The 26677-nt window shown below is 37.2% G+C and overlaps 2 protein-coding genes across 5 annotated transcripts in view; one reads left to right on the top strand and one right to left on the bottom strand.

Annotated features, from left to right (window-relative positions):
- Positions 1–8885: 8885 nt before the first annotated feature.
- RMI1 (RecQ mediated genome instability 1) lies at positions 8886–15820 on the bottom strand. The gene is made up of 2 exons (XM_044657240.1): positions 15788–15820; positions 8886–10883 (listed from the first exon to the last, which is right to left on the bottom strand). Exon 2 carries the CDS (start codon positions 10852–10854, stop codon positions 8980–8982), a length of 1875 nt encoding a protein of 624 aa, XP_044513175.1. The 5' UTR covers positions 10855–10883; positions 15788–15820; the 3' UTR covers positions 8886–8979.
- Positions 15821–25672: 9852 nt separating this feature from the next.
- The window catches only part of LOC123231034 (heterogeneous nuclear ribonucleoprotein K-like), a 7309-nt gene continuing 6304 nt past the window's right edge, over positions 25673–26677 (top strand). For 2 of the 4 annotated variants that reach the window (XM_044657236.1, XM_044657237.1), the window contains exon 1: positions 25673–25780. The gene's annotated coding sequence lies outside the window, so the exon portion shown is untranslated. Of the gene's footprint in view, positions 25781–26084; positions 26155–26677 lie in introns of those variants that run through there. The other 2 variants (XM_044657239.1, XM_044657238.1) reach the window with 2 other exon arrangements.

Here is a 26677-nt window from a genome sequence, read left to right as displayed (position 1 = left end):
GATACTTTTGATAGATGTTATCAAAGTATCTTCAGTGGTAAGTGAAGAGAAGCTCAAAGATGAACTTCCCTTCAGGGCCAGGAGCAAGGAACGCTAAAGAGACTCTTGTTTATGAAAAATAAACTATTTATTTAAATATATATAAGGGGGAAAGGATTTCTAATTCTAAGAGATTCTAACTCCACGTAAATAAACTCCCAGGTCCCCCAAGGAACCGCTTCTCCTATGTTTCACAGGCTACACTTATCCTCCCTGATCTAACTAACCAAATTTATACTATTCTAAATAAACCTAACCACTATGACTCTTAACTTCACCTTTAAGTTATAAAGATAGCCAAGGCTAGCTGGTTGAGTCTCCACAAGAATCAAGTTAGGACTCTGAGCCTTAACAGACTCAGAGTACAAACCAAAGACCTAGTTTTTTTGGTCTTTTCAGAGTTTAACCTATTTATAAATAGTAACAGATAAATGAATATTGTTTCCCCAAGTTGGAAAAGAAAACACTAAGCTCCTTCAGGTCTTCCACTCAGATAGAGATAGAGAGGGGCAAAGATGTTACCTTCTCTAACTCTGAGAGAGAAAAAAGCTGCATGTGGCTCTGTCAACTGCCAGAAGCCAACTGCCAGAAGCCCAATCCTGGAATGCCACACCCAGAGAGTGTAACTGTCAAAGGTTATAACTGCCAACAGTTGAAATTAACACTCTCTCTCAGCTCTATTTGAAACTCCAATTCTTCCTCAAGCCAGCTTCTCTACTTATCTTTAAACTAATAAAACAATACTTATTTTCTAATATCATCCTTATATACCCCAAGCTCTCCCAACCTCCAAACTCCTTTGAGAAGTCTCATTTTGGGAAGCTAATAATTGTTAACATAGGCATTTTCAAAAGGTCAAGAATTTTTAAAGGAGAAAATGGCAAATGATAGGAATACTCAATAAATATTTATTAAGCTCCTAATCTGTGCCAGACACTGTGCTGAGAGCTGGATCACAAATTTAAATCTGGAAACAACCTTAGAGATAATCTAGTCCAATCCCCTCATTTTACAGGTGAGTAAACTAAAGCTTATGAAGGGCGAGAGCTAACTGGTCCAAAGTGATCAAAAAGGTGAAATTCTAATCCAGGTCATTTGACTCCAAATCTGAAATGCTTTTCTGCTGTACCACAAATGACACCACACACAAAGGGTAAGAGTATATACCTACAGACCAAAATCTGAGTCAGAATTTTTAACTGGCAATGCCATGAAATTTATTATATTTTGGATACAAATTCAAATAACAGATAAAAGTTTTTAATATTCTTAAAAAGAGAGTTTTTGAATGGTATTTAGTTGGTAATTAAAATTATTATTCCATTCTTACTAGCAAGAGTAGTAGCCAGGGGGCTGCTCCCTTCCCCTCTCCACACACTCCTAAGAACAATTCTCATATCACCTGCCCTCTGCCCATCAGCCCAATGGGAGCGCTTCCTCCATCCCCTGGCTGGGGTAAAGTGGGGGATTCACATGCAGTTTGAAGATTGCAGTTTGGCCACTGTAAGAGTTAAAACTAGATATTTAAGGTATGGTCACCAGAAATCAGATTAACACAATTTCAAATTAAAATAGACCCAAGTCAGGATGACTTTTATGGAAGTTTATTTACAATTAGGAAGGTTGAAGGTAGGGAAATTGAGAGAGAGAGACTCTGGCTCAGACTAGAGGCCTGAACCAGGTAAGAATTTAGAGGCCCCAGCAGAGGGGCACAGAGGTTAATTAAACAAGGCTTCTAGCCACAAGGCCTCCTCCAATAAGAGAGGCAAGAGAAGCCTCCTTGAGGGTTAAACCTCCAGAAACGCCAAGGGAGGAGAAAGGAAGTCAGCCTAACTTACCCACGTGACAATTCAGAGGGAAGCAGCCTGAGGTCCATCAGAGATCCTTCTACACCAAGTTCAAAGCGCCAACTGCCTCCACAGGAAGTTACCATCATATTTAAAAGATAGCATCTTTCACCACTTCCTGCATCCAACTCCAATTTCAAGTGGACAAATGGCAGCCTCGACACTGTTTTGGACTGCCCAAAGGGCAGTCCCTTGTTTTTGATTTGTTACTTATTGTCATGTGTGGTTAACAAACCTTCCCCTCCCCACTTAATTCTAAGTTGGGTGGGGTGACATTATTTTTGATGGCTAGAGTCTAAACGATGAATGAGGATGAGCTAATTCCATTTACACAATCCCCCCGATGATTCTTGGGTGCCTAGTCACTCCAAGTGATCACTTAACATAATCATCTTGTACCCACAAAGGTCTTCTAACTACAATAGTTAGAGATAAGAGGGGAATGGAAGAGAGAGGACGCGAAACCAATGTTTTGCTAGGTGTATTGACAAGAAACCAATTGGGGGCAGTCCCCTACTGGCATAAAATGTACATTCAAAGTAACTGTTCAAACCCCATCGGTTCAATCAATTGTACCCCAAAGTCCATCCTGGATCTCTTGATGCAATGCAGATTCTTCAGGCATCTTTCTGCAAACAATTCATTCTCAACCCGGAGTCAGCAAGCTTCTTTCCCTGAGAATTTTTTCTCAAACAAAAAATTAATCTTGGATTTTGTAAAAATACAATCCCCCCTGAAGAGGGTATTTAAAAAAGAAATACCCAGATCAGCTCAGGGTAAATGGTTGAGTTATGGGGTTGTATGAGTCAATTCAAAAGAAAAAACAAAAACATAAAAAGAAAAGCAAATAGAAGAAAACTGAAACTTTGGGAGAAAGAAAACATTTAAAATCAGAATCAAAATATCAAAATCTATGTATATAAAATTTCTTAATAAACAAAAATAAATTCATAACAGGCCCTTGTATTAGGGTCCAATTAATATAATTTCCATCCTTTTAATCATAACACCACTCAGTCTCTAAGAGGTTCACCATCACTATCCTAAGCTGTGCACCAGAAAATCACATTCTTTACCTATCAGAATTTGGGTGTGAACTCTGAGGCCAGCCCTCCTTGTCATTTCCCCAAGCTGCTTCTCATTCATTAACTACAGTTTAAAATACTAATGAAGAAGGTGTGGTTGATATGGCAATTATGTACTGCTTGTTTTACTCATTAGGACAGTTCAATTCCATTAAACTGATAGTTCTTATTTAACCAAGTCTTTATTATGGTTTCTCCTTCTTCAATAAACTATCAATTATCTACTTAGAGGATTATCAAGACAGGTCCCAGAAGTGTTTTCTGTTCCCTAGACCTAGAGCACTTATAGGGCACCTGGGTCCTGGCTAATCCTCTAGGACCAGCTTTCCTCTACAGTTGGTCCATTTGTGGGTCTATTTTTCTTTAAATTCTTTTAAATTAAAAAGGTGTAGAACTCAAATCTCCCAGTAACTTCTAAAAATTTTCTATGACTTGTAAAAATGCTTTTTTCATTTCAATGACCATCTACCACATCACTGACTCCAATCTTCTCAGGTAAGAGTAACTAAAGCAATGCTACTGCATCTCTCAAGTACTAGTGATTACACAGGCCCTTTCCTACCTTTCCAGTCTTCATACATTTTATTCCCTTACAGATATTCCACCATCCAGGGGCACTGGCCTTGCTGATCTTCATACCAGGCACTCCCATTTCCCAAATCCAGTTATTTTTGTCCTGTCTCCCATGTCCAAAACTCTCCCTCCTCATCTCTGTCTCTTGGCTTCCTCGGCTTTCTTTAGGTCTTAGGACAAGTTGCATCTTCTGTAAGCCTTTCCTAGTCTTCCTTTATGTTAGTGTCTTCTCTCTGAGATTATCTCCAATTTAGTCTGTATTTATCTGTCTTGATTGTACATAGTTGATTTGCATTTTGTCTCTTCTGTTAGACTGCAAGCTCCTTGGAAGCAGAAGCTGCTGTCTTATTTGTATTCCTAGCACTTTTCGCAAAGCCTGGAACACATTAAGTATTTTAATAAATACTTGCTGACTTGGACATAGGGATAAGGATCAAACCTATGACTTCATCAGTTCAAGAACTCCAAAATAAGGAAATGCCTTCTTATAAGTCAGCACTTTCTTTTGCAGTAAATTTTTACAGTTTCCCCGTGTCTCATAGCCAGTATATAAGTATGTGGGTAGGACTGAAACCCAAGTTCTCTAGGCTTCAAGGCCAACTCTGTTTACTCTGCTCCACTGTCTTTCTACCCAAATTGCTTTAAAATTTCAAAGTATCATATGAACTGAGATAATGTATTATATGGCAAGAAGAAAAAAAAACATATTAGAAAGAATCAAAATTACACAATAACCAAATTACATTCATCGACCTTCTAAGGCCACTTCTCTTCCCTACTTTTGCTTATTTCACTTCTCAGTGTCCATTTTCAAAGGATGAGTAGTAACATATAAAAAAATGCCTTCCAATTTGTCTTTTGGAGGATCTTTGGTAAAAAGCTTGGAGAGAGAGAGGATTTACTAAACTGAACTGTTTTAGATTGGCGGATTTAAATTATTTGGATTTCCTTTGTCTAGAATTGTGTTGGTGAACCTATGGCAAGCATGCTGGAAGATGATGCTCCCCTCCTCCTCTCCATGCATACCTGAGGACATTTCTCGCATGACCTGCCCCGCTACCCAGCAGCCAAAGGGAGTGCTTCCTCCCTCTCCTGCCAGGGGTAAGGCAGGGGGCTCACATGTAGCTTGAGGGTTGCAGTTTGGGCACTTGGTCTCTAAAAGGTTTGCCATCACTGGTCTAGAATGTCTTTTTTTTTAAAGGTCACAGAACACACAAAAAAATATGCCAATATACAGACTATAAATACTGATATTAAATGCCTTTTGATATTATTCTTTTATCTCTGGTAGTTGAACTTAATATTATTGCTACAGAACCTATTTAAACATATATTTCAATCAATCAACATTTAAGTGACTATTATGTGCCAGGCACTGGAAATGTAAAGATGAAAATGAAACAGGTCTTCCCCTCTAGAAACTGATTTATTATTATTGTATGTATTGTTAGGGAAGACAATCCTTAGACATGTTAGGGCAACTAGGTGATGCAGTGAATAAAACATCCATCTCCAAATGAGGAAAACTTGAGTCCAAATATTGCCTCCGAGATAAGTGACTTTGGGCAAGTCACTCAATTTGGATTGCCTCAGTTTTTAATAGCTCATACCTTCCAGGGCTGTTGTGAGGATCAAATGACATAATATTTAAAAGGCACACTATGCCAAACACCAAAGATACGAATAAAAAAGCAAATCAGTCCCTGCATTCAAGGAGTTTATAGTGTAATGGGGAGATTAAACATATAGCCTAATGAATAAGACATATGGTCTAAAAAGATGGTTAAGGAAGAATGTTCTGGTCTAAGTAGTCTTAGTATGGAGTCTGGAGTCATAGGACAATAGAATAACCTGCCCTCTTCTAATTTCTGATACATTGTTAGTGTTTAATATATGTTAGTTAATTGACATAAACAATGTGACATTGGTTTGATTACTGTTCCCAAAACAAGAAATGGAAGAGGGTGAGAGAACAGAGCACATAAGCAGCAGCCTGTCTGGGCTGACTAGATATAACAGGCCATGTGAACTTGGTGAACTCACTCACCTATCAGAATAACTAAGCCCACAAACAGGAGTTCCAACACTGAGTAAATTCCCCAGGAATTGGTCTCTGCACCAAGAGATTCAGCTGAGTAGATAGTAAAAAATTGATGATGGGTTAGGATATGTATGGAACTCAGATAAAGTCTCATGTAAGAAGTAACATTTGAACTGAGTTTTTAAGGAAACTTTGGCAGAGATGAGTACAGTGCATTATAGGAATGGGGGACAGCACATACAAAATCTTACAGGGAAGATGAAATGTCCTTTGGAGAATAAAATGGCCAGATTGTCTAGGGCATAGAGGCCAGGAAGGAAAGCATTATATAATAAAGCTGGAACAGTAGGTTGGATCCAAGCTGTGAAGTTTTTTGTTGTTTTTTCATTTTTTTTTTAAATCCTTACCTTCTGTCTTGGAGCCAATACTGTGTATTGGCTCCAAGGCAGAAGAGTGATAAGGGCTAGGCAATGGGGGTTAAGTGACTTGCCCAGGGTCACGCAGCTAGGAAATGTCTGAGGTCATATTTGAACCTGGGACCTCCTGTCTCTAGGTCTGGCTCTCAATCCACTGGGCTACCCAGCTACCCCTGTGTGTAGAGTTTAAATGCCAAACAGGGGAGTTTTATTTGATCAAACAGGCGACAGGTGGCCATTGGAGTTTAATGAGTAAAGGAATGTCATGGACAGATTTGTGCTTTACATCAGTCTGGAAGCTATGTGGCTGATAGAATGGAGGGAAAGAGCATACAGAAGTGAGACCAAAAAAGTTACTGTAACAGTTTGGGGGAGATGTAATTTCCAACAATTTAAATAGACTGAGTATGCTAAATAGCTGACAATGTGCAGAGAAGGAAGATACTTGGGTCTGGGTCTTTTCACTGGAGATAAAATTTGCCTAACAACAATACAACTTTATTTTAGTTGTTCAAAAGTTTATATTTCTTGAAATATGCAAAAAGCTCCTATATACATTTTCCAGTCAAAAATTGCTGGATTTTGAAATCTTTCAAATTTTAAACTATTCTCCTCTATATCTCAGGCTTTTCTACTTCAAGATCCCCTTAGAGAGCTGAAGGGAAAGAATACTGCCATCTAGGACTAGAAATTATGGTTTGATCACATCAATCAAAAAATTAAAACTTACTTTTTATCAGAGTATTTGTTCAAATCACTAGTTTATATTTTCTTGTATATATCATTCTACTTCTTAGTTGCTTGAAAGCCAAAGCATTACAGATATGGAACAGTGTATTTCTTTTTCTGGTATGTGAATATTAAATTGCTCTAATGTTTAGGAATGTCACAAGTATGAGTATACCAGAACAAGGTTATACAATCCAAATATATATAAATTCTAATTACAAAATATCAACTGAGGAGAAAGGGGATGATAATCCATTTTATAAAGGGCTTCTTTGCTTTATAAATATTTATCATTAGACTCTTGAAATAATGAACTCTCTTGATACAATAAAATTTTTTTACTTATAAAAAGTTTTATATACAGACTCTGGGAATGCATATACTATATACATAAAGTGTGACACTAATATTTTTTATTTCCTATTCAGAATACCATAAGGCAGGCAAAACTGAAAAGAAATTCCCAGACAGACCTGATTGACAAAAGCAACTGTTGAAATGTGTTAAAAGGCAGATTTTGAGAGTAGCTCTTTTGCTAGAGCAAGTTTATTGGCTAAATTAGCTATTAGCTACATGTAATAAAGTGGCAGCCACTATGTACTTATTGCCCCCTACTAGGTTATAAACTCCTTTAAAGACGTAGGGATAGTGTGGTCCAGAGGGATTTGTACTCAGAGGCCTTGAGCTTCAATCCCAACTCTACCATTTACCTATAGAACCCTAGCCAACTCATCAAATCTCTCTGGGCCTCAGCTTTCTCATCTAAAAATTAGAGTACAGTATTGGGTAAACTCTGAGGTTCCAAGCTCATTTCATCTTCCTTTCTCTTCCAATATCTAGCAGGATATACTACTCACAGGAGAAACAATGTTTTGGTCAAAGATCTTGTTAAATCATTTTATGCCCAAACTTAATTTATATGGCAATTCAGTACCAGGAAGTAGACTTTCCCTGAAGTACGCTCTTATACTCTCAATGGTTTACCCTATAAACCACACTTAGAGTGATCACTACAAAGTTAGGAACCAAAAGAATTGTACTGTGTTAACAACATAGGTATTGATATATTAATTAATAGAAATCTAACCAAACCAGGAAGTAAAAAAGACCCATTTTAAAATTTCATGGTTGAAATTTTAGCAGCTTTTAAAAAATTAAAAAGAAATTTTTTTTTATTTTTTACATACACTAAATATTTTAAAATGTGAGGCATTGTATTTGGAATCTTCAAAAGATAAAAATCATTTTCTATTTCATAAACACCTGAAAAGGTGAAAAAAAACTTGGTATATTTGTGTGTGCTTTTATAATTTTTAGTTCAAACAGTCAGCACCATTTAGAAACAGAGACCAAAAAGCTTTTTTTTATCCAAACATGCTAAATCCCTGAATTGGAACAGTAACTTGTCAGAACCATTTGAAAATACAACATCCTTCAAAATAAGAGGTTTTTTTTAATTATTTGCACTTTTTCATATATAACATAATAAAGTTTATCTGTGGTATATCACAAAAACAAGTACCAAAAAAACTAAAAATCAAGAGAGAGTAAATTGCATCTGAAAATCAACACTTTGGCCCCATGGGATTATATTAATTTTTTTTAAGAATAGACAATTTGTTTTCAATGTTGAATTAATTTAAAATTTAAACTTATTATGACTATCAATTTTTCATTTTCACTATCAATTTTTCACACTCAGAACTGAACATTAAATACTTTAGAAATCATTTCAGTTGACAAATTAGGAACAATCTTCAGAAGTGATAGATAACAAAAACCAACTTCTTGTCTAAACTTTAACATTCCTTCAGATATATCTTTTTTTCTTTCTAAAATTAAAATAGAGATGGGGCAGAGGGTTTAATTACACTAAAGTTAGTTTTGAAACTTTATTCCTTTTATTTCCAAAAAGGATATAAAAGAGAACATTTAAAATGTTAACTTTTAGCATCTAGCTCAAATCTTTTTTTTTTTTAAATCCTTAACTTCTGTGTAGTAGTAGGTGGAAGAGTGGTAAGGGTGGGCAAAAGGGAGTCAAGTGACTTGCCCAGGGTCACACAGCTGGAAAGTGTCTCAGGCCGGATTTGAACCTAGGACCTCCTGTCTCTAGGCCTGTTTCTCAATCCACTGAGCTACCCAGCTGCCCCCTCAATCAAATCTTAAAAATTTGTGTTTTCAATTATTTCCTATTATTGCTTGGATAGGATATTTATTCAAAATGTAAGGATTTATTCAAATTTGGCAGGTTATTTATTCAAGCGTCTCTTTAAGTTCTGTAGGTCTTCCATAGTAACATCTTGCAGAACTGATACCATGCCTTTAGATAAGGAAGGATTAAATGTAATAGTCATTAGACAGCACAAGTCTATGAGAGCTCTTTGACATTTCTGTAAACCTTCCTGGAACTTTTTATGCTGAATAGTATCTTTTTTTAACTGTTTCATTTCTGATACTGAAAATCCAATCATATTTGTTAGTATTTCATCTGCAAAAGCCACATCTAGATATGCAGTGCCATCAGAAATTTTTGCAGTCACACTCCAAAAGCCACCACAACGTAAGAGATTTCCAGTTAAAGTTACAATAAATGCTTTGACTTTCACAGTTGTTACTTCATTTAGATTCTTGGCCAATAGAACAGAAATATAAGTAAAGGGTGGAGAATCCAAATCAACAGCAAGAGAAATCTGATCCATGTTGTTCTCCGATGATATTAAAGAACAAGGCAGAACATAATTGCTTTCATTATCCATTTCTGAAACTAGCTTTGATACATTAACCAGTTCTGTTTTCATTGGTTTATCACTTATATAGTTTTCTAAATTGCTGATAGGGGAGTTAATTTTCTCATATTTTCCCGAGTTCTTATGTTTAACTATGAAATCCTGGGGCAGTTGTGCATTATGTTCAAATGGCAAAATTCTGCTAGGATTCTGATTTCTACCAGATAAATAACCACAATATTTGTCCTTACTGGTCATTTGTTCAAATAAAACCTTTTCATTCCGAACATTTTTTTCATTTGTATTAGACAGAGAAAAATTCTCTACAATATTAGGTTTCTGTGAACGTCTCTCTACATTTTTGTCACTGCCTCTGTTCAATGCCAATAAACTCCTTTCTTCTGTCTCCTTAAGTTCCTTCTGGACGGTTTCCTCTAAAAACAAGACATCCTCTAGTGAAAAATCATCTAAATCCCCTTCAGTGAAATTCACAGATGGATTTGGTAGGTCTTCATCTGTTCTTGGTGAAATGGTAGAAAGTCCTAAGCTAGTACTTACATTGCTGATAGTGTTTGAAATACAACTTGAACTAAAATACCCACTTTCTGAGGGAGTATCATTATTGATCACTGACTCATCATTTTCATCAAGGCTTGCTAGGAGTTCTGCATCTGAAGGTTCTAATGCTGGTTCTAGTCCATCTTCAAGCCCAGGGATGCATTGACTGTGATTTGGTCTGGCTGTAGTTGAGGAATCAGATTCTCCAATTAGTCTCGCAAGTATTCTTTCTTGAGCATGTTCTTCAACAAGAGCATCAACTTCGCCCCCTAGCACCTTCACATTTTCTGGTTTCAGCAAAAGAACACCAAGTCGGTAAGAAATATTTCCATGGATGAGAATTTTCGTACCTGGAGGAATAGTTCGATGAAGAGCTGGAATAGGCTGATATTCCATGCCCTGTATTTGTATAATTCCATCAGTAATCTGCAACATTAGCATTCGTGTAGGATTTGCTTCCCAGGGCTTTAAGGATATTTGTGTTTCAGCTGTTACTAGATCATTTGATCTGTTCAGTCCTCTCAACTTTTGTAACTGAGAATACACAGGCTGACTAACATCAACCAATGAATTAATCTGCAAAGAATAAAAGCCATTTAGCTCTCCTTTTGGAACTTCCAAAATCTTATCAGGTAAAATAGGATACTCCAGATCTCTCAGATCAGTAAGAAGCCACTGCTCAAACACTTGTTTATTAATTTGAGCCTGAGTCAAACACACATCGTTATTCTCCTCTTGAATCCAAGTAATACAAGCTTCTAGCCATGTCATGGGTACTTTAATATGCCATGCAGAGGAAAGCCAAGTTTCCACTCTTGATGCAATACTAGATACATTCATTTTTTAAATTAATGCCATGCATCAATGTCCTGAAAAGCAAAAAAATATATATATTTTAGTCAAAACAGTGAATAATATTCTTCTATTCTCTAGGCTGCATGTTTTAGTCAAATGGCAAATATTTTTTAAAGAGGTACTTTGTTCAGCATATTAAATTTTCTTGACTTTCCACATATCTATAATTCAAACAACAAAAAAGTAATTGGACTTCCATCATCTAAAATGCAAGTCTCCAATACCAGAGAACAGATGCGTAAATATTTCCACCTCTCATTAGAACAGAAGGGATTGCCAGTATAGAATGCTGCAGGTATTGTCAGATGCAGTCATTTTGTCAACTGATTTTTAGTTGTTACAAGGGAAGTTTTGGTTTTGGGTGGGCTGGAATAAGGAGTTGAATATGGAAGGTATGAGGAAATGAGTGTGATATAAAAGAAAAGACATCAATAAATAAAGAAAAATACATATAAAATAAAATATAGGTCTCTAAACAATGCTCAAGCTAAAAACTAGATCACTACATTTGTAATACTTATCACCGTCCTAAACAATGGTCTAAATGCAATTGAAAGACAATATCTACTACTGACCTGAAGAAGCATCACTGACCTAAAAGGATTTTTCAAAATCATAACCATCCTACAGAATAGGGATATCCATCTCTCACTATCAACAGAGCAAGTTACTAGCAAAATACTGAGTCCTAGTCTTCAGTTTCAAAAACTTATCATGAATAATAAAGTTTTCAGCTATAGTTTATATATTTTTACATATCTAATGAGGATTTGTTTACAGATTATTTCTCATCCTTTGCTGTTCAGAAATGGCTATGGGGATATGGATAAAAGATGGTTACAGAAACAACTATTCATAACTATTCTCTTAAATTGCTGGGTGTAGTCAATGTTAGGAAATGGGGGAGGCAAGGGAAAAGGAGGCCTACAAGGAATCATAGTCTCAAAGTGATCAAAGACTACCCATAAGCAAAGGCCAGGAATAGCCCTTAACTTAAAATGGATTTGTATGCTACCTCTGGGGCAAGAACAGTATATTTCTTCTCCTGCTATTCTGGAATTGTTCACCTTAAAATTAGTATGATCCTACACAGTAGTGGCATAGCTTTATCTTGCTAATGCCAGAGCAAAATATCTACTTTAATGTTTTTTTAAATTGCTTTTTAAAAAATAGCTGAGGGAAATATCATGTGCCTGAGTGGAAATGCCTTTGAGCAACTATCAAGGTTTTGTTATTCTATATTGGTAACAACTCTTGAATTTGTCCTCTTCTCTCATAGTTGCTTTTTAGTCATTTCAGTCATGTCCAAATGACACTTTCTAATCCCATTTGGGATTTTCTTGGCAGAGATAATGGACTGGTTTGCCATTTCCTTCTCCAACTTATTTTACAGATGAAGAAACTGAGGCAATCAGGTTTCAGTAACTTGTCCAGGGTCACATAGCTAATAAGAATCATGCCATATTTGAACTCAGGAAAATGAGTCTTCCTGACTTCAGGGCCATTACTGTGCCACCTAGAGTCTCCATTCTCAATGGCAATATCTCAATTCAAATCCCCTTCATCTCTTACCAGGACTAATATAGCATCCTAATTAGTCTTTCTCCCTCAAAAATTATCTATGGAAATCACTTTATATTTATTAGGGCTTTCTATGAAAAGGGCAAAAAGCTAGGAGCTAAAATACAATTACAAGCTAGATCCAGGACATCAAAATACAGCCCTCATCACAACTCCCAAGGGAAATAAGGTACTTCCTACTACCCATCTCAACAACAAAAAACCCAAAGCTATTCCTGTAACCCTGCCTCTCACCTTCTTCTCCTGCTAACATGGTTGGGAAAACCTCTCTCTACTCAGGCTTTTACTTTTGTTCTTTTTGTTTCCTCTACTTCAAGTGATTATTAATATATCTTATAAAATATAATCTTGGAGTTATTGGACATTAATTTTAATCTTACATGGGAATAAGAACAAAAGAAGTATCTCCCACTACCTAAACAGAACTAAAATAAAACCAAACAAAAGTTCTCCTGGCCAAGTCACTTAAACAGTGTCCCTCAGTTTCTCCCACTATAATATGGGGGCAATAGCACCTTCCTTCCCAGGGTTGTTGTGAGAATAAAATATTTATAAAATGCTTTACAAACCTTAAAATGCTGCATAAATGCTAGATATTATTATGAAAATAACAACAAAGTAACTTAAAATAACATCACTGAGTTGTAGGTAGGGGAAAAGAAGTGGTGAATTACCATAAAATGAACATTCCAAGTAAAGGGGAGGAAGAGTCCTAAGAATGATGTTAGATTGGAAGTATGTTTTTACTAGAATATATAAAACTAATGGGTTTCATCTTTGTCTTTTAATTTCTTCAAAATAAGATACTGTACCAACAAAGGTGAACTAGAATTCTCTATCAGCATGGTTATATTAATTTGTTTTCATTAATTAATTATAGTAAATATATATAGTATAGTATAGTGTATATATATATACATATATATATAGTATAGTATAGTAATTAAATATAGTACTCAAATTGCCTAGTGGTAAATCTAAGTTTTCAGATTTTAAAATGGATAAACAAGCAAATGGCTCTCAGAAACCTTCAAATTATAGAAATAATTAATTTTCAGAAAGCATAATTTCTAGAAGGGAAAAATTAAAATCTTTTATTTACATACTGATGAGCCCTATCTGAGCCCAGCACTGAATTCAGAAGACAGGAAGGACTACTATTAAGTGTAACTACAGTAAGTTTTGTAGAGTCAAAATAGCAAGGCTTCCTAAGAGAAATTTACACTTTCCTGACCTGTGAACAAATAGTTCTTTAAATCAATGACTAGATGAGTAAGGTAACCTAGAGTTTTTAATCCTCATGAGATTTTTCTAGATAAAGTGTCTTTCATAAAAACTTTTGATACATCTACTTCTTCATCTGCAAAATTGGGGAACCACTTGCCTGTTTTACTTCTGTATGGCCTCATTTCTTTTAGGTTTAGTATAATCTGTAAAACTAGAGTCAAGACTTGATAAGAACTGTGAAGTACAAAATCTAATCTGCCAAAAGTATACTTTTCAAGAGCAACAGCAGAGGGCAAATTGTTCAACTTCACCATAATCAAGCCTTTTATATAGTTTTTATTATCTTACAGATGACCAAGAGACACTTTATTGGCTCTTTGTTATGAGCTATTTTCTACCCAAACCTGTTCTTTATGATAGATATTGCTATTGAGAAAGAAAAGAGGAGGGAAGGGGGAACCAGGAAGAAAGAAGAAAAGATTAGTCAGATTAAGGTCTGAGAAAAAATAAGCATAACCTTGGAAGTGAAGATCACCTAGTAGGAAAGAAAATTATTTTAAAGTATAATAGGGAAGGGAGGATCAGTGGAATAGACTTGGGGTAAATGACATCAGCAAGTCAGTGTATGATAAACCCAAAGAGCCCAACTTCTGGGACATGAATCCACTATTTGACAAAAACTGCTGGGAAATTTGGAAAACAACATGGGAGAGATTAGGTTTAGATCAACATCTCACACCCTACACCAAGATAAATTCAGAATGGGTGAATGACTTGAATATAAAGAGGGAAACTATAAATAAGTTAAGTGAACAGAGAATAGTATACTTGTCAGATCTCTGGGAAAGGAAAGATTTTAAAACCAAGCAAGAGTTAAAGAAAATTACAAAATGTAAATTAAATGGTTTTGATTATATCAAACTAAAAAGCTTTTGTACAAACAAAAACAATGTAGGCAAAATCAGAAGGGAAACAACAAATTGGGAAAAGATCTTTATAACAAAAAACTCTGACCGGGGTCTAATTACTCAAATATACAAGGAGGTAAATAAATTGTATAAAAAATCAAGCCATTCCCCAATTGATAAATGGGCAAGAGACATGAATAGGCAATTTTCAGGTAAAGAAATCAAAAGTATCAATAAGCACATGAGAAAGTGTTCTAAATCTCTAATAATTAGAGAAATGCAAAACAAAACAACTCTGAGGTATCACCTCACACCTAGCAGATTGGCTAAAATGAAAGAAGGGGAGAGTAATGAATGCTGGAGGGGATGTGGCAAAATTGGGACATTAATGCATTGCTGGTGGAGTTGTGAACTGATCCAACCATTCTGGCTGGCAATTTGGAGCTATGCTCAAAGGGCTATAAAAGAATGCCTGCCCTTTGATCCAGCCATACCATTGTTGGGTTTGTACCCCAAAGAGATCATAGATAAACAGACTTGTATGAAAATATTTATAGCTGTGCTTTTTGTGGTGGCAAAAAACTGGAAAAGGAGGGTATGTCCTTCAATTGGGGAATGGCTGAACAAATTGTGGTATATGCTGGTAATGGAATACTATTGTGCTCAAAGTTATAATAAACTGGAGGAATTCCACGTGAACTGGAAAGACCTCCAGGAATTGATGCAGAACGAAAGGAGCAGAGCCAGAAGAACACTGTACACAGAGACTGATATACTATGGTAAAATCGAATGTAATGGACTTCTGTACTAGCAGCAATGCAATGACCCAGGACAGTTCTGAGGGATTTATGGTAAAGAACACTACCCACATTCAGAGGAAGGACTGCAGGAGAGGAAACATAGAAGAAAAACAACTGCTTGAACGCATGGGCTGAGGTGGACATGATTGGGGGTGTAGACTCGAAACTACCACACCAATGCAACTAACAACAATTTGGAAATAGGTCTTGATCAATGACACATGTTAAAACCAGTGGAAATGTACATCGGCCATGGGTGGGGGGAGTGCGGGGGGTGAAGGGGAAAGTAGGGGCATGAATCATGTAACCATGTTAAAAATGAATATTAATAAATGTTTAAAAAAATTAAATTTAACTTTAAAAAAAGTATAATAGGAAAATGTAAAATAGTAGTATCTTACCTCCAGAAAATTTTGATCCTCAAAGTAAATTCCTTTTTATCACTTGTTTTCTGAGCTGAAGTGGGTCCTCAAACAAACCTGTAAAGGTAGGTAGTGGTATTATAATTCTGATTTGACAAATCAAGAAACAACCACACAAAGATTGAGATTTCCTTTAAGCCACAGAGAGAGTGAGTGGTAGAAGCAGCCTGTGGATTTTCAGTCCTGAAGAGTCTGGAGTCAGAAGACCTGAGTTCAAATTTAACCTTAGACAAGTCGCTTAACTTCTATTTGCCTTAATTCACTGGAGAAGAAAGTGGCAAACCACTTCTGTCTCTTTGTCAAGAACCTCTTTTAAAAAAAAAACATCATGAAGAGTCTGACACAACTGAACAATAGCTTTCACTTGACCACAATGCCTCAATTAAAAAAATAAACACATATGTATAATTATTATTTATCAACATTCATCTTTTTAAACAACCTTACAAAAAGATGTTTCCAAAGTCCCCATTCAAGTTCTCTTCCCCTTCACTCCCTAAAGGTCACAGTCACTAAACACTTCCCAACCTGAGCCATAAGCCTGTGATTAAATGTAAGGTTTCATCCGGAACAACATCCAACTCCTCACCTCCCTAAAGTCAGGTCAATATGTAAAAAAAAAGTATAAGAGCTGAAGAGGGAGGAACATGTATATATAACTAGTAGATTTTAAAATGTACTTTTTCATGGAAATAATACTCATAACTTGGGTTTTAACTTGGTGTGAAGAACCCTTCTGTCAGTCTAGGGAAGTCCATGGAAGCCTTCTTAGACTATTTTTAAAAGCATAAAATAAAATATAAAGAATTATAAAGTGTGAAAGAGAATTATTTACTCTATTGTCTATCCTGAGTTAACACTAATTTAAGTACCTCACTAGATTGTAAAGACAGGATTAACTCTCCTTTGTCCACCTTTTGACTGAATCAACACAAGCTTGAACTAGGTAGAGGAGCCCACAAACCATTTAGTGAATTCACACCCTCAGAAACTCAATCAGCCAGAATGAGTATTCATCTCTCTAGAAGATGAATTTTAGAAGGTTCATACCCTTAGATGAGAACTTAGTTTCAGAAGGTGAGAAGTCAATCCCACAGACACTGCCAGTACTAGATAATTTGGAAACTGGGATTGGCCCCTATGAAGAGAGGAATGGATAAGGAGCCACCATAAAAAGCCATGAAATCCTTCAGCTTGAAGCAGATTGTCTTTGAGAAGATAGTCTAAAGAGAATGTCTTCTGGAGATAGTCTTTGAAGGAGCTCTGCTTCAACTTAGACTCTGACTCCTGAACTACTCCCTTTTGTGAGTGAAAAGGGCTGATTCCCTTCCTAGTTTCCTAAGAGACTAAATTCCATCTTGGAGGAGGCCTCATGGTCACTCACTACCAGCCCTCCTGGCTGAGGACTAGTATAGGTATTTTCTCTAACCCCTTTCACATTTCACTACTTTACTATTTCCCCTCTATTTTGACAAATAAACTTCTGACTTGAGATATAATAATTTCAGGGACCACATTATTTCATATAATTTAAATCCAACCATTAAATTTAACCTTTACAAAAGGAAACCAATTATATCAAAATAAAGTTAAAAAAATATTTTAAGAAAAAAGCTTATAGGACCTCAGATTAAGAATCCCTACTATAAATAATGATGTGGTTCTACAGAGATATTAATATTATGTTCAACTACATTATGGTTTAAATATATGCTTAGGATTTTGCCTGATAACTTCCCCCTTATTTCTATGGGAAAATAAGTTCTAATTTCCAAGGTAACTACTTAAATACTTTAGGAATGAAATGTCTAATCTCATTTGCTTATTATTTCAAAAATCTGTCATTTCACTGGCATAGACAAAATTCTATAACTTTATTAAAAGGGATGATTTGTGAACCTTTAGAAAAAAAGGAATGATTACTAAAAGCCAGCACGCCTTCAATAAAAATTAGTCTTGCTACATGGGTTGATGCGGACATGATTGGGGATGTAGACTGGAAACTACCACACCAATGCATCTATCAACAATTTGGAAATAGGTCTTGATCAATGACACATGTTAAAACCAGTAGAAATGCATATTGGCCATGAGAGGGGGGGAGGGGGAGAAGGGGAAAGTAAGAGCATAAATCATGTAACCATGTTAACTTTTCTAAGAAATAAATATTAATAAATGTTAAAAAATTAGTCTTGCTAGACTAATCTCATGTCTTTTTAAACAACAAATTATTAGACATTAAAAGAATGCTGTAGATATAACATACCTAGACTTTTACAAAACATTGTACAATTCTTTTGTACTATCTTTATGGAAAAGATTCTAAGAGACATGGGCTTGATAATCAACTAATAAGCCTTTAATAAGGAACTTCTATGTGCCAGGGGGAAAAAACCATTCCAACTTTCAAGAAGATAAAAAGGAGTTAATTCAACATTAATTAAATTACTAGACCCAAAAAATAGTCATTAATAGGTCTAACTCAAGTTGGAGAGAAATCTCCAGCAGAGAATATGGCATCTTTGCTGAGGAGCTCTCATGTTATCAGTGACTTAGATGAGAAGTATGATTCCATGGCTCATCAAATTTACAGATTACAAATGGCTAGGAAAGGCAGCCTCAGGTTCTTCAAAAAAATTTGGAGTTCTTGTTAGATGTCCAAAAAATTAGGCACAATAGTTAAACCTAGTTTCCCTGCTCCCCTTCCCAAACAGTACCAAATAAAGAACAAGGAACAATAGATGGAACTTGTAGAGAGGCAGAGTTAAGTTTGATATAAAGGATAAAAACTTCGTAATCATCAGAGCTGCACAAAATTGGAAGTGGCTGCTTCAGGAGGCAATAAATTGTTCTTTACTGTTTTAGAAAGGATTCTCATTCAGGTATAGCCTGGATGATTAAGTCCAATATATGAATATCCTCCCACAAAAAAAATTTCACATTTCAAAATAATTTTCCACTTTATAAAGAAAGTCAAGGATCCTTTAAACTGAAAATCCTCCTATAGTATATTTCAAAATATTTCATTTATACAACTTTTCAGAAACATTTCATTAAGCAAAACCCATCTATACTATTTTGTCATACTTATACTAGTGAGCCAATTTTTTTAATAAACAAAGTTTGCTATAACAATATCTGTTGTATGAACATAAAATATAAACAGGCTCGAATGAATCCTGAAATTATATCAAAATTTCATTCAAATATGTCTATTATACTACAAAGTGGAGTAGGAATACAATATATTTATAAACATTATCAGTGAGGTTTTGCTGGTTTCAAAGCAAAAATGTCCATACGAATCGATGCCGTTTTGCCCTTCTGATGTAACTATACATGAATGCCATATAAGATAATATTAATAAAATGGAATACATTTTTCAAAGTGTTGTGTTGGCTTTGAAGTTTCACAAATTGGTTTCTTTTAGGCTGAGTACTTGCTCATACAATGATGGTGCCATAAGACTGAAATCAGCTCAGGCAGAATTTAAGACACTTCCCATGAGCACCTTGGCTAGGTAATGAGAGCCTAAAGGGCTAAAGTTTGCACACACTTTTAGTTCTTCATTTTGCCTGTATTCAGGAGTCACACTCTTAATACTCATCATATGCCTTCATTAAGTAGCACTTCTAACCAGCAATATCTGAGGATCCAAGAAAAGAAGCCTACAGCACTTCCCAGCAGAACACTGAGATTTATCATTGAATAGTCCCCTACTAGTTTTAGCACCAGTAACCAAGAAGTATACTACCAAAAAATATTCAGTTGATTTAAACCGATCAACACATTTTTAAAAATCATCATTATAGGGGGCAGCTGGGTAGCTCAGTGGATTGAGAGCCAGGCCTAGAGACAGGAGGTCCTACGTTCAAATCTGGCCTCAGACACTTCCCAGCTGTGTGACCCTGGGCAAGTCACTTGACCCCCATTGCCTACCCTTACCACTCTTCTGCCTTGGAGTCAATACAAAGTACTGACTCCAAGACGGAAGGTAAGGGTTTAAAAAAAAAATCATCATTATTTTAAGATAAAAGGAGCTTCACTTTATCTACTCAGCTGTTATAATGTTATTTTAAAAGACAGGATTTGTTCTATGGATCAAAAGGAAAATGTTAACTAATTTAAGTGAAATTAATAAATTTATTATAAATTATTACATAATTTATTATTATAAAGTGTTAAAATTATAGGTAATAAACAAGATCCATTCCAAAAATAAGGGTTGGAGGTAAGAATAGCTAGCAGTACCATCTAATTTGGGACAAAGAAAAGTAAATAGGAAGATTCTCTCATTAACTGCCTTCTTACATCAACTAGTCTTCTATAAAATTTCCAAGACTCTCTCCTCCCATTTCCTCTTTTTTGCAATAGCTTAGAAGAAATGGGTGGGAAAAAAATCTAGGTAGTAGCCAAGTAGTTCAAATCAGACAGTCACCTACTTTTAACCAAAAATAAAAGAATTAAAGAAAACAAATATGAATAAAGTTTGAGTTTTAGATAACATTTGTACATACTAATATAGGCAACAAATCCAGCCATTTAAACAATATTCTTTGCTTCACACTGATGTAGGGTTTCTACCAAAAGTAACAAAAAACAGAAAAGGAACTAGATACACAAAGGAAACCAGGAAAATCCTCTCAGCTAGGAACTGTTTCAGAACTTAAAAGAGAATGGATATTTCGAGTTTGCTTTACATAATTCTTGTTTGAAATAAAAAAGCAGTACAATTAGCATTTTTGCTGTACCACATAACCCTTTACAATGCTGTTATATAAAAATACTATTCAACATTAAAGGTACAACTTGTCTAATCATAATCTGTTTGCTTACATATATATTTATGTACATAAGTATATATGTATATATCTAGTATTTACTCCCCATCTACATCAGTGATTTTGAGAATAAATGAAGGCACAATAGGTACCATCATAGCTCATTTATCCAGCAACAGATGCTAAGAAATAGCTCCACGGAAGATGCTTTTTTTCCCCAAATAATTGAAGCTCACAGCTTTACCCCAAGACAATTTTATTTTAACGATTTGGACAGAAATGCTTTTAAACACTACATACACAGTTTGCCTTCTTAAGCAGTGTAAAGAAAATAATTTAACTTTCTGATTAACTCAAGGTTTTAAGGTTTAAGTCTTTGTCAATACCCAAGCTGCTAATATCCTCCTTCCCTTTCAAATTACTTAGTTATTTGTTTTGTATGTATTTATATATGTACGTGTTTTTACATCAAGAGAATTTAAACTCTCTGAGAATTAGGATTTTCATTTTCCTTTGTGTACCCAGCACCTAGGACAGAGCCTGGCAAATAACAGACACTTAAAATGTTTGTTGATTACAATTAACATCAATTACCATATTATGCTGTTAATCTTGGACTAGGTCATAAGAGCCTGAGATAAATAAGTCTATCTGCCCTATTAAAAAATGGCTCAGATAGACATTTTTGATTCTGCTGTAATCTCTCTTGTCAGTGGTCACTCTTACTACTACTCACAATACAACTTCATCTAGCATGCCAAGTAAGTAAGCACAGTTAGCAATTCTAAAATATAAAACCAGAGATAAGTAAGAATCTGTCTAAGTAACCAAACTTTTAAGGCAATTATTTTGGCATCTTGTAGGTATTCCTTCTTTCCAAATTCTCAGCTATATTCCAAGTAACTAAAGCTGCCGGATAGTGACAATGAAGTTGTCAGTAATCAACTAGGAGCTTAACATCATGACAACTCTGAGGCTAAATCCTTATGCATAAATTTCTTTAGCCTATTACCAATGACACAATGATTCACAGAATAAAATCACTGACCAATGATTCAAAATTATCTAATTGCAATTAATAAGTAAGAAATATTTTTCCTATTCTAATCACAGTCCTGAGTTCTTGCCTACACTTTCATTTGTTCCTGTTCTATCACAGAGAAATCCCACAACCATGTAAAATTATGTCAATCATCAATTCATTCAAAGTCCAAAGCAATCAAATGATCATAACAGAGTTTACTGCATTATTAATGAAGTCCTTAAGTTATCAATGATGCACAGCTTTGGGAATAAATGCTTAAACATAAAAGATGAGGGATAAGGAAAAAAGGCAAAAGCCTCTCTTGATGCAAAGAAATCAAAAAATGAAAATAATACTTGGAAAGAGGCAAGAACACAGAAGAAAAATTGGTTCCTTGTCTCACTGCTAATGACTGATGTTTTCCATATTCTTGTTCCTTCCCCCATCTTACAGGTATATCTAGTGCTGTAGGTAGAATTTTTTTTTAATATAGTGGAGGTATATTTTCCCCAAAAGAACAAAATCAAGGCATTTTAGAATTGCAAAATACCTTCACAATCACCTAGCCTAAGGCTCAGTCCTTCTGTACTGGAAAAACTGATGTATCAGAGAACTGAAATGGCTTGTTCACAGGTCAGAGAGCTAATTATTGGTAAGAACAGGAAGAACTTCCTACTCTAACTTTTTGGATATAGGAACAGGAAGGGAGAAAAAGGATTATAGGCAGAAGTATATCTTGAAATTAATATTCAAAGTCTAATTTCTTCCCACAGAGGTTTGCATACACTTTTAAAAAATCTACCAAATTGTTTAGTATCTATTTTACTAAAAGACCTGGTTAAGTTATTCACTTCTCCAAACCTCTCATCTGTAAAATGAAGGAACTGGTCTCATTCTGTAATTAAAGCATGTAGGTAAATCTATGTGCTTCTGTTTCCAATAAAAAAAATGGGGTCAATGACAGAGATGATTCAAATTCAAATTCTACTATATCTGGCTCCCTCTCACCTATTCAAGATATTCTGAGGAATATTACTTAATTATCATTTTTCTTAAAAGCCCTGGAATTTTTGAGTTAGAAAGGACCTTTGAGCCCAATTTGTACAATTACATTATCAAAGAAATGGGAAAAAAAACAAAAAAAAAAAATTGAGGCCTAAAAAAGGGAAGGGAATTGCTCAAGGTTATCAAGGGAGCCCTGACATTCCTCACATTTGCTGAGTGTTTACTATGTTCAATCCACTGGAAGAAATATGCCTAAAGGGCTAATGTCTTGAGTAATAATCTATACCATAAAAATCTGTACCACACATTTAGCAAGTGTTCAGATTACCTTCTTTAATACCACATTTAAATTTTATCTTGATAAGAAGACCCTGTGCTGTAGGGCAGAGACAGACTCTTAAGCCTCAGTCTCCCCATAATATCTGGCATTATTTTTTCATCTACAGCAAATACTAAATATTTAGTAATACAATTTTCCACCACTGCCTCATGAAATTTTGGTACATCACAAAATTCTTGACATGCCATGACTTCTTTACTTCTCTGTCATATTTTTTTATCAGCTAGGTAAAATATGGAGATAAATGTAAGTAATAAGAACAAAGAATATAGTTGGTGTTTGTAATGCATTTCCAAATAAATCATAAGAAAGATATTTACTTACATTAAATCTGCAAAAATCCTCCACTCCACTGGAATTCTCCACTGACATCTATATTTATATAGAACTTGATGGCTTACAAGATTTGCTCCATTTAGATGCTATAATGTAAATGTTGTTTCCTAAACTTAAGTTCAAAAGAGCTAAATGACTGGCTAGTCATAACACAGGTGATGAGTGCCATAGCAGAGATTCAAACCAAGGTATCCTAACTTCAAGTGCAATATTTACTAGGAAAGATGTTCTACTATTGGTGAACCCAGAGCATCAGTTTTATTTTTTTTAAAGCCACATTAAAAAGCAGAATCACAGATTTTGTGAATTAAAAGGAACCCAGGAGGCCACAGTGCCTAAGGTGTTCACAAAATGTTTTCCTCACAACAGTCCTATGAGGAAAGGAACCCAAACATTCTTCTCATTTTACAATGGGGAAATGGGACCTAAGAGAACTTAAGTTATTTGTCAAATACCAATTGCTCATAATCACACTAAGTACACGATACAAACCTTTCAATTCTCTTTCAATTCAAGGCTCTTTTTATTAGACCACTGATGTAAAGGATAGCAATAAAAACATATTTGTGTCTGGGGGTAATGGAAACAACCAGTTAGATGGCTGGAGTGAAACTAGGTAGGTGGTAAAGAAAATGAGGGGAAAAAAAGCAGCTCTATGGTTGGAAATTTCACAGATTTAAAGTTTAAAACCTTGTTTACAAGACAAATACAAAATTGAACTTCCATCAGTTTAAGTGCACATAAGATGCTTTTGTTCAGAATTCAAAGCAGTGGCCTCACATTTAAATGTCTTGGAAATGCTTTGTCTGTTCAAATGGTTTGAAAAAAAAGGAAATTAATTTAAGCAGTGAATTCCTAACAGTTGACTTTTTTAAAAGGCTAAACTGTCTATGTTCTCCAGCATATCCCTGGGACTAGAAACATAAAAAGGGCTTGGTTTGCATGTTTTGGTCCATTTTTATAATATCCCAAACTAATGAATTATATTTGAAGTTTGAGTGTAGTTGAGAAAAATATTTGCCTAAGCACATATGACTGGGGAAAGAATTTGAGGATTATACTAAGACAACTGCTGTCCAAAAAGATTTGTTAAAACTAAGGATGATATCCAGGTTGGAACCCAAGTAAAGCTATTCTCCCAAGGTGGCCCAGTGCAACAGGAAATTAGAACAAAGGTGTACAGCTACATTTTAAATGCAAATGTTTTAAAATGGAGAATGGGAGAAGCCCAACAATACTAATACACTAAAGTAATCTACAAGGAAAGGTGAGAGACAAAGATCCAAAATTTAGAGGCCAGATTTCCCAGAGCTGTGTCCTTAGTTAAGGTACTAGGGCTGAGCTCATCCTTTAGAGCAGAAGTTCTAAACAGGGAACCGTGCACGGATTTCTGGGAGTCTGTGAACTTAGAAAAAATGACGTTTATTTTCCCTACTCTTTAATTCTTTGTGCTCATATGTACTTTCTGTATTTACTGAAAACAGAATCCAGATGATGGGCCCAGGCCTCAAATAAGGTTCAGAGCCCAAAAGAGGGTTCCTCCTACTTTCAGACCAAATGAACAGTTTAGCCCAACTCCCCGAGGCCCGCCCAGCCCGGGGGACACATGCTGCAAGGGAGGCGTCCGAATTTTCTGGGTCATTCCGAGCCTGGATCAGCAGCTTCTCCAAAGCCTCAGGCGGCTTCCTTTCCAACCCGGGCGACAGGAGCGCCCGGTCAGGGCCACCCCATGGCCCTTCTCCAAAATCTGCCCCGATCTGCGCAGAAAGAGCAAACACCACCCACCCACCCACCCCCGGCCGGGCCCGGTGTGGGGGGGGAGGCAGCGCCGGGGCCCGAGGGGGCAGGGTGGGCGGGCAGCGCGGGCCCGCCGCGCGCACACTTACCCTCCGCCACTGCGCAGCTCAAGGACCCAGCTGGGCGGGGGAGGGGGTGAAGAACGAGGAGAGGGAAGAGGAGCAGAGCCTCGGCCCTGACTTCGGCCCTGCAGTCCCGCCCACCCCTCGCGCTGCCCCAGACCCCGGGCGGTAGCCCGGTTTACGTGTCCAAGCCGCAGCGACCCAGAGCACTAGCCGCCGCCCCGCGCGCTCTAACCCTTTTTTTTCCTCTTTCTCTCCCCGTTTCGCGCCCTATTAGTCTCGCGGCCCGCCGCTCTCGGGAGCGAGCAAACGAACGAGCACGCCCGCGTGCATCCACCCAGTTTCTCCTCCCCTCCCCCCTGACTGTAACTCCCCCAAATTGCTAGCTCACGCGGCAGGGACGCCCCTCCCCCCACGCCCTGTTTCTTCACCACCCCCGCGCGCGAGCTAGCAAGCGAGAGGTCCTTTAGATCTCGCGAGATGCCGGCCCGTCCGCGCTAGTGTGAGAGAGCGAGAGAAGGAGGAGGGCGCTCGAGGCGACAGCACTGCAGACGCCATTATCCTCTGTGTTTCTCTACGGCATCGACCTTTGTCGGCTGGCGTTTCGCTTGCTCTTAAACCTACAGGTAATAGGAAATACTTGGGTCTCTACGTTGTGGGTTCGGGTAAGGCACTAGTGCTTCTGAAGTGCTTCGGCCTCCTTCCTTACCGAGGATTTTTAGGGCTGAAGCGGCCTCTCAGCCTAAAGGGAGGCGCCGGCGGAGGGCGGGGCTGCCGCCTCCTCCTGCGCTGGGATTGACAGTGCCCTGGGCCAATCACATCGCCCTCGCGCCACCGCTGAAGGCTGAGTAGCCTATGAGAGAAGGCGGTGGAGGGAAGGGAGGTAAAAGAAGGGGGAGCGCGGGTAGTGGGGGAGGGTATTGGGGGCCTGCGCTCGCTCTCTGTCTAGTTCGGACCGACTGGGGCAGCAGCGGCGTAGAAGAGAAGGCGTCCTCGTGCGGTAAGGACCTGGGCTGGGTAAGCGTCGCGAGAGAGTTAGGGCCCGAGCCGGAGACTAGCTCTCCACTGTTTATTGCAAGGATCTCCTTCAGGGTGTCTCCGCATGCCCGTGGGTTGGCAAACCTCTTTGGAAAAAACGTTGCCTTGCGTTCCCCTCCCCCCACCTCCGCCATTTCCCTGATCCCTTTTCCAAAGGATCTTAATACTCCTTTTTTCCCGGGAAGTCACAAAGCATTTCCTGAAACGATGGGATGGAGCCTTCCACTGTTGTTGGGGCCTTGTCGGCGGAGTTTGCGGGGGGAGGGGGATGGCGGAAAAGAGGGGGCGGGATTCTATGAGGGTTAGGAGATCCAGAAACCTTAACATCCTGGCGAGACTACCGCCTTTGTGTGGGTGCTTACCGCATTTTTGCCTCGCCGGAGCTGGCGGTACGAGTAGGGGTCGTAAGATAATAGTAACTGTTAGATGATGGCTCCGCTGCTTTGTCTCCCGTGGAGGCGAGGGGGGGTTGGGGGAGGGGAGGG

Source organism: Gracilinanus agilis, chromosome 1, assembly GCF_016433145.1.
Source record: "Gracilinanus agilis isolate LMUSP501 chromosome 1, AgileGrace, whole genome shotgun sequence".
Classification (NCBI taxonomy): domain Eukaryota; kingdom Metazoa; phylum Chordata; class Mammalia; order Didelphimorphia; family Didelphidae; genus Gracilinanus; species Gracilinanus agilis.
This window is presented reverse-complemented; position numbering and strand designations above follow the sequence as displayed.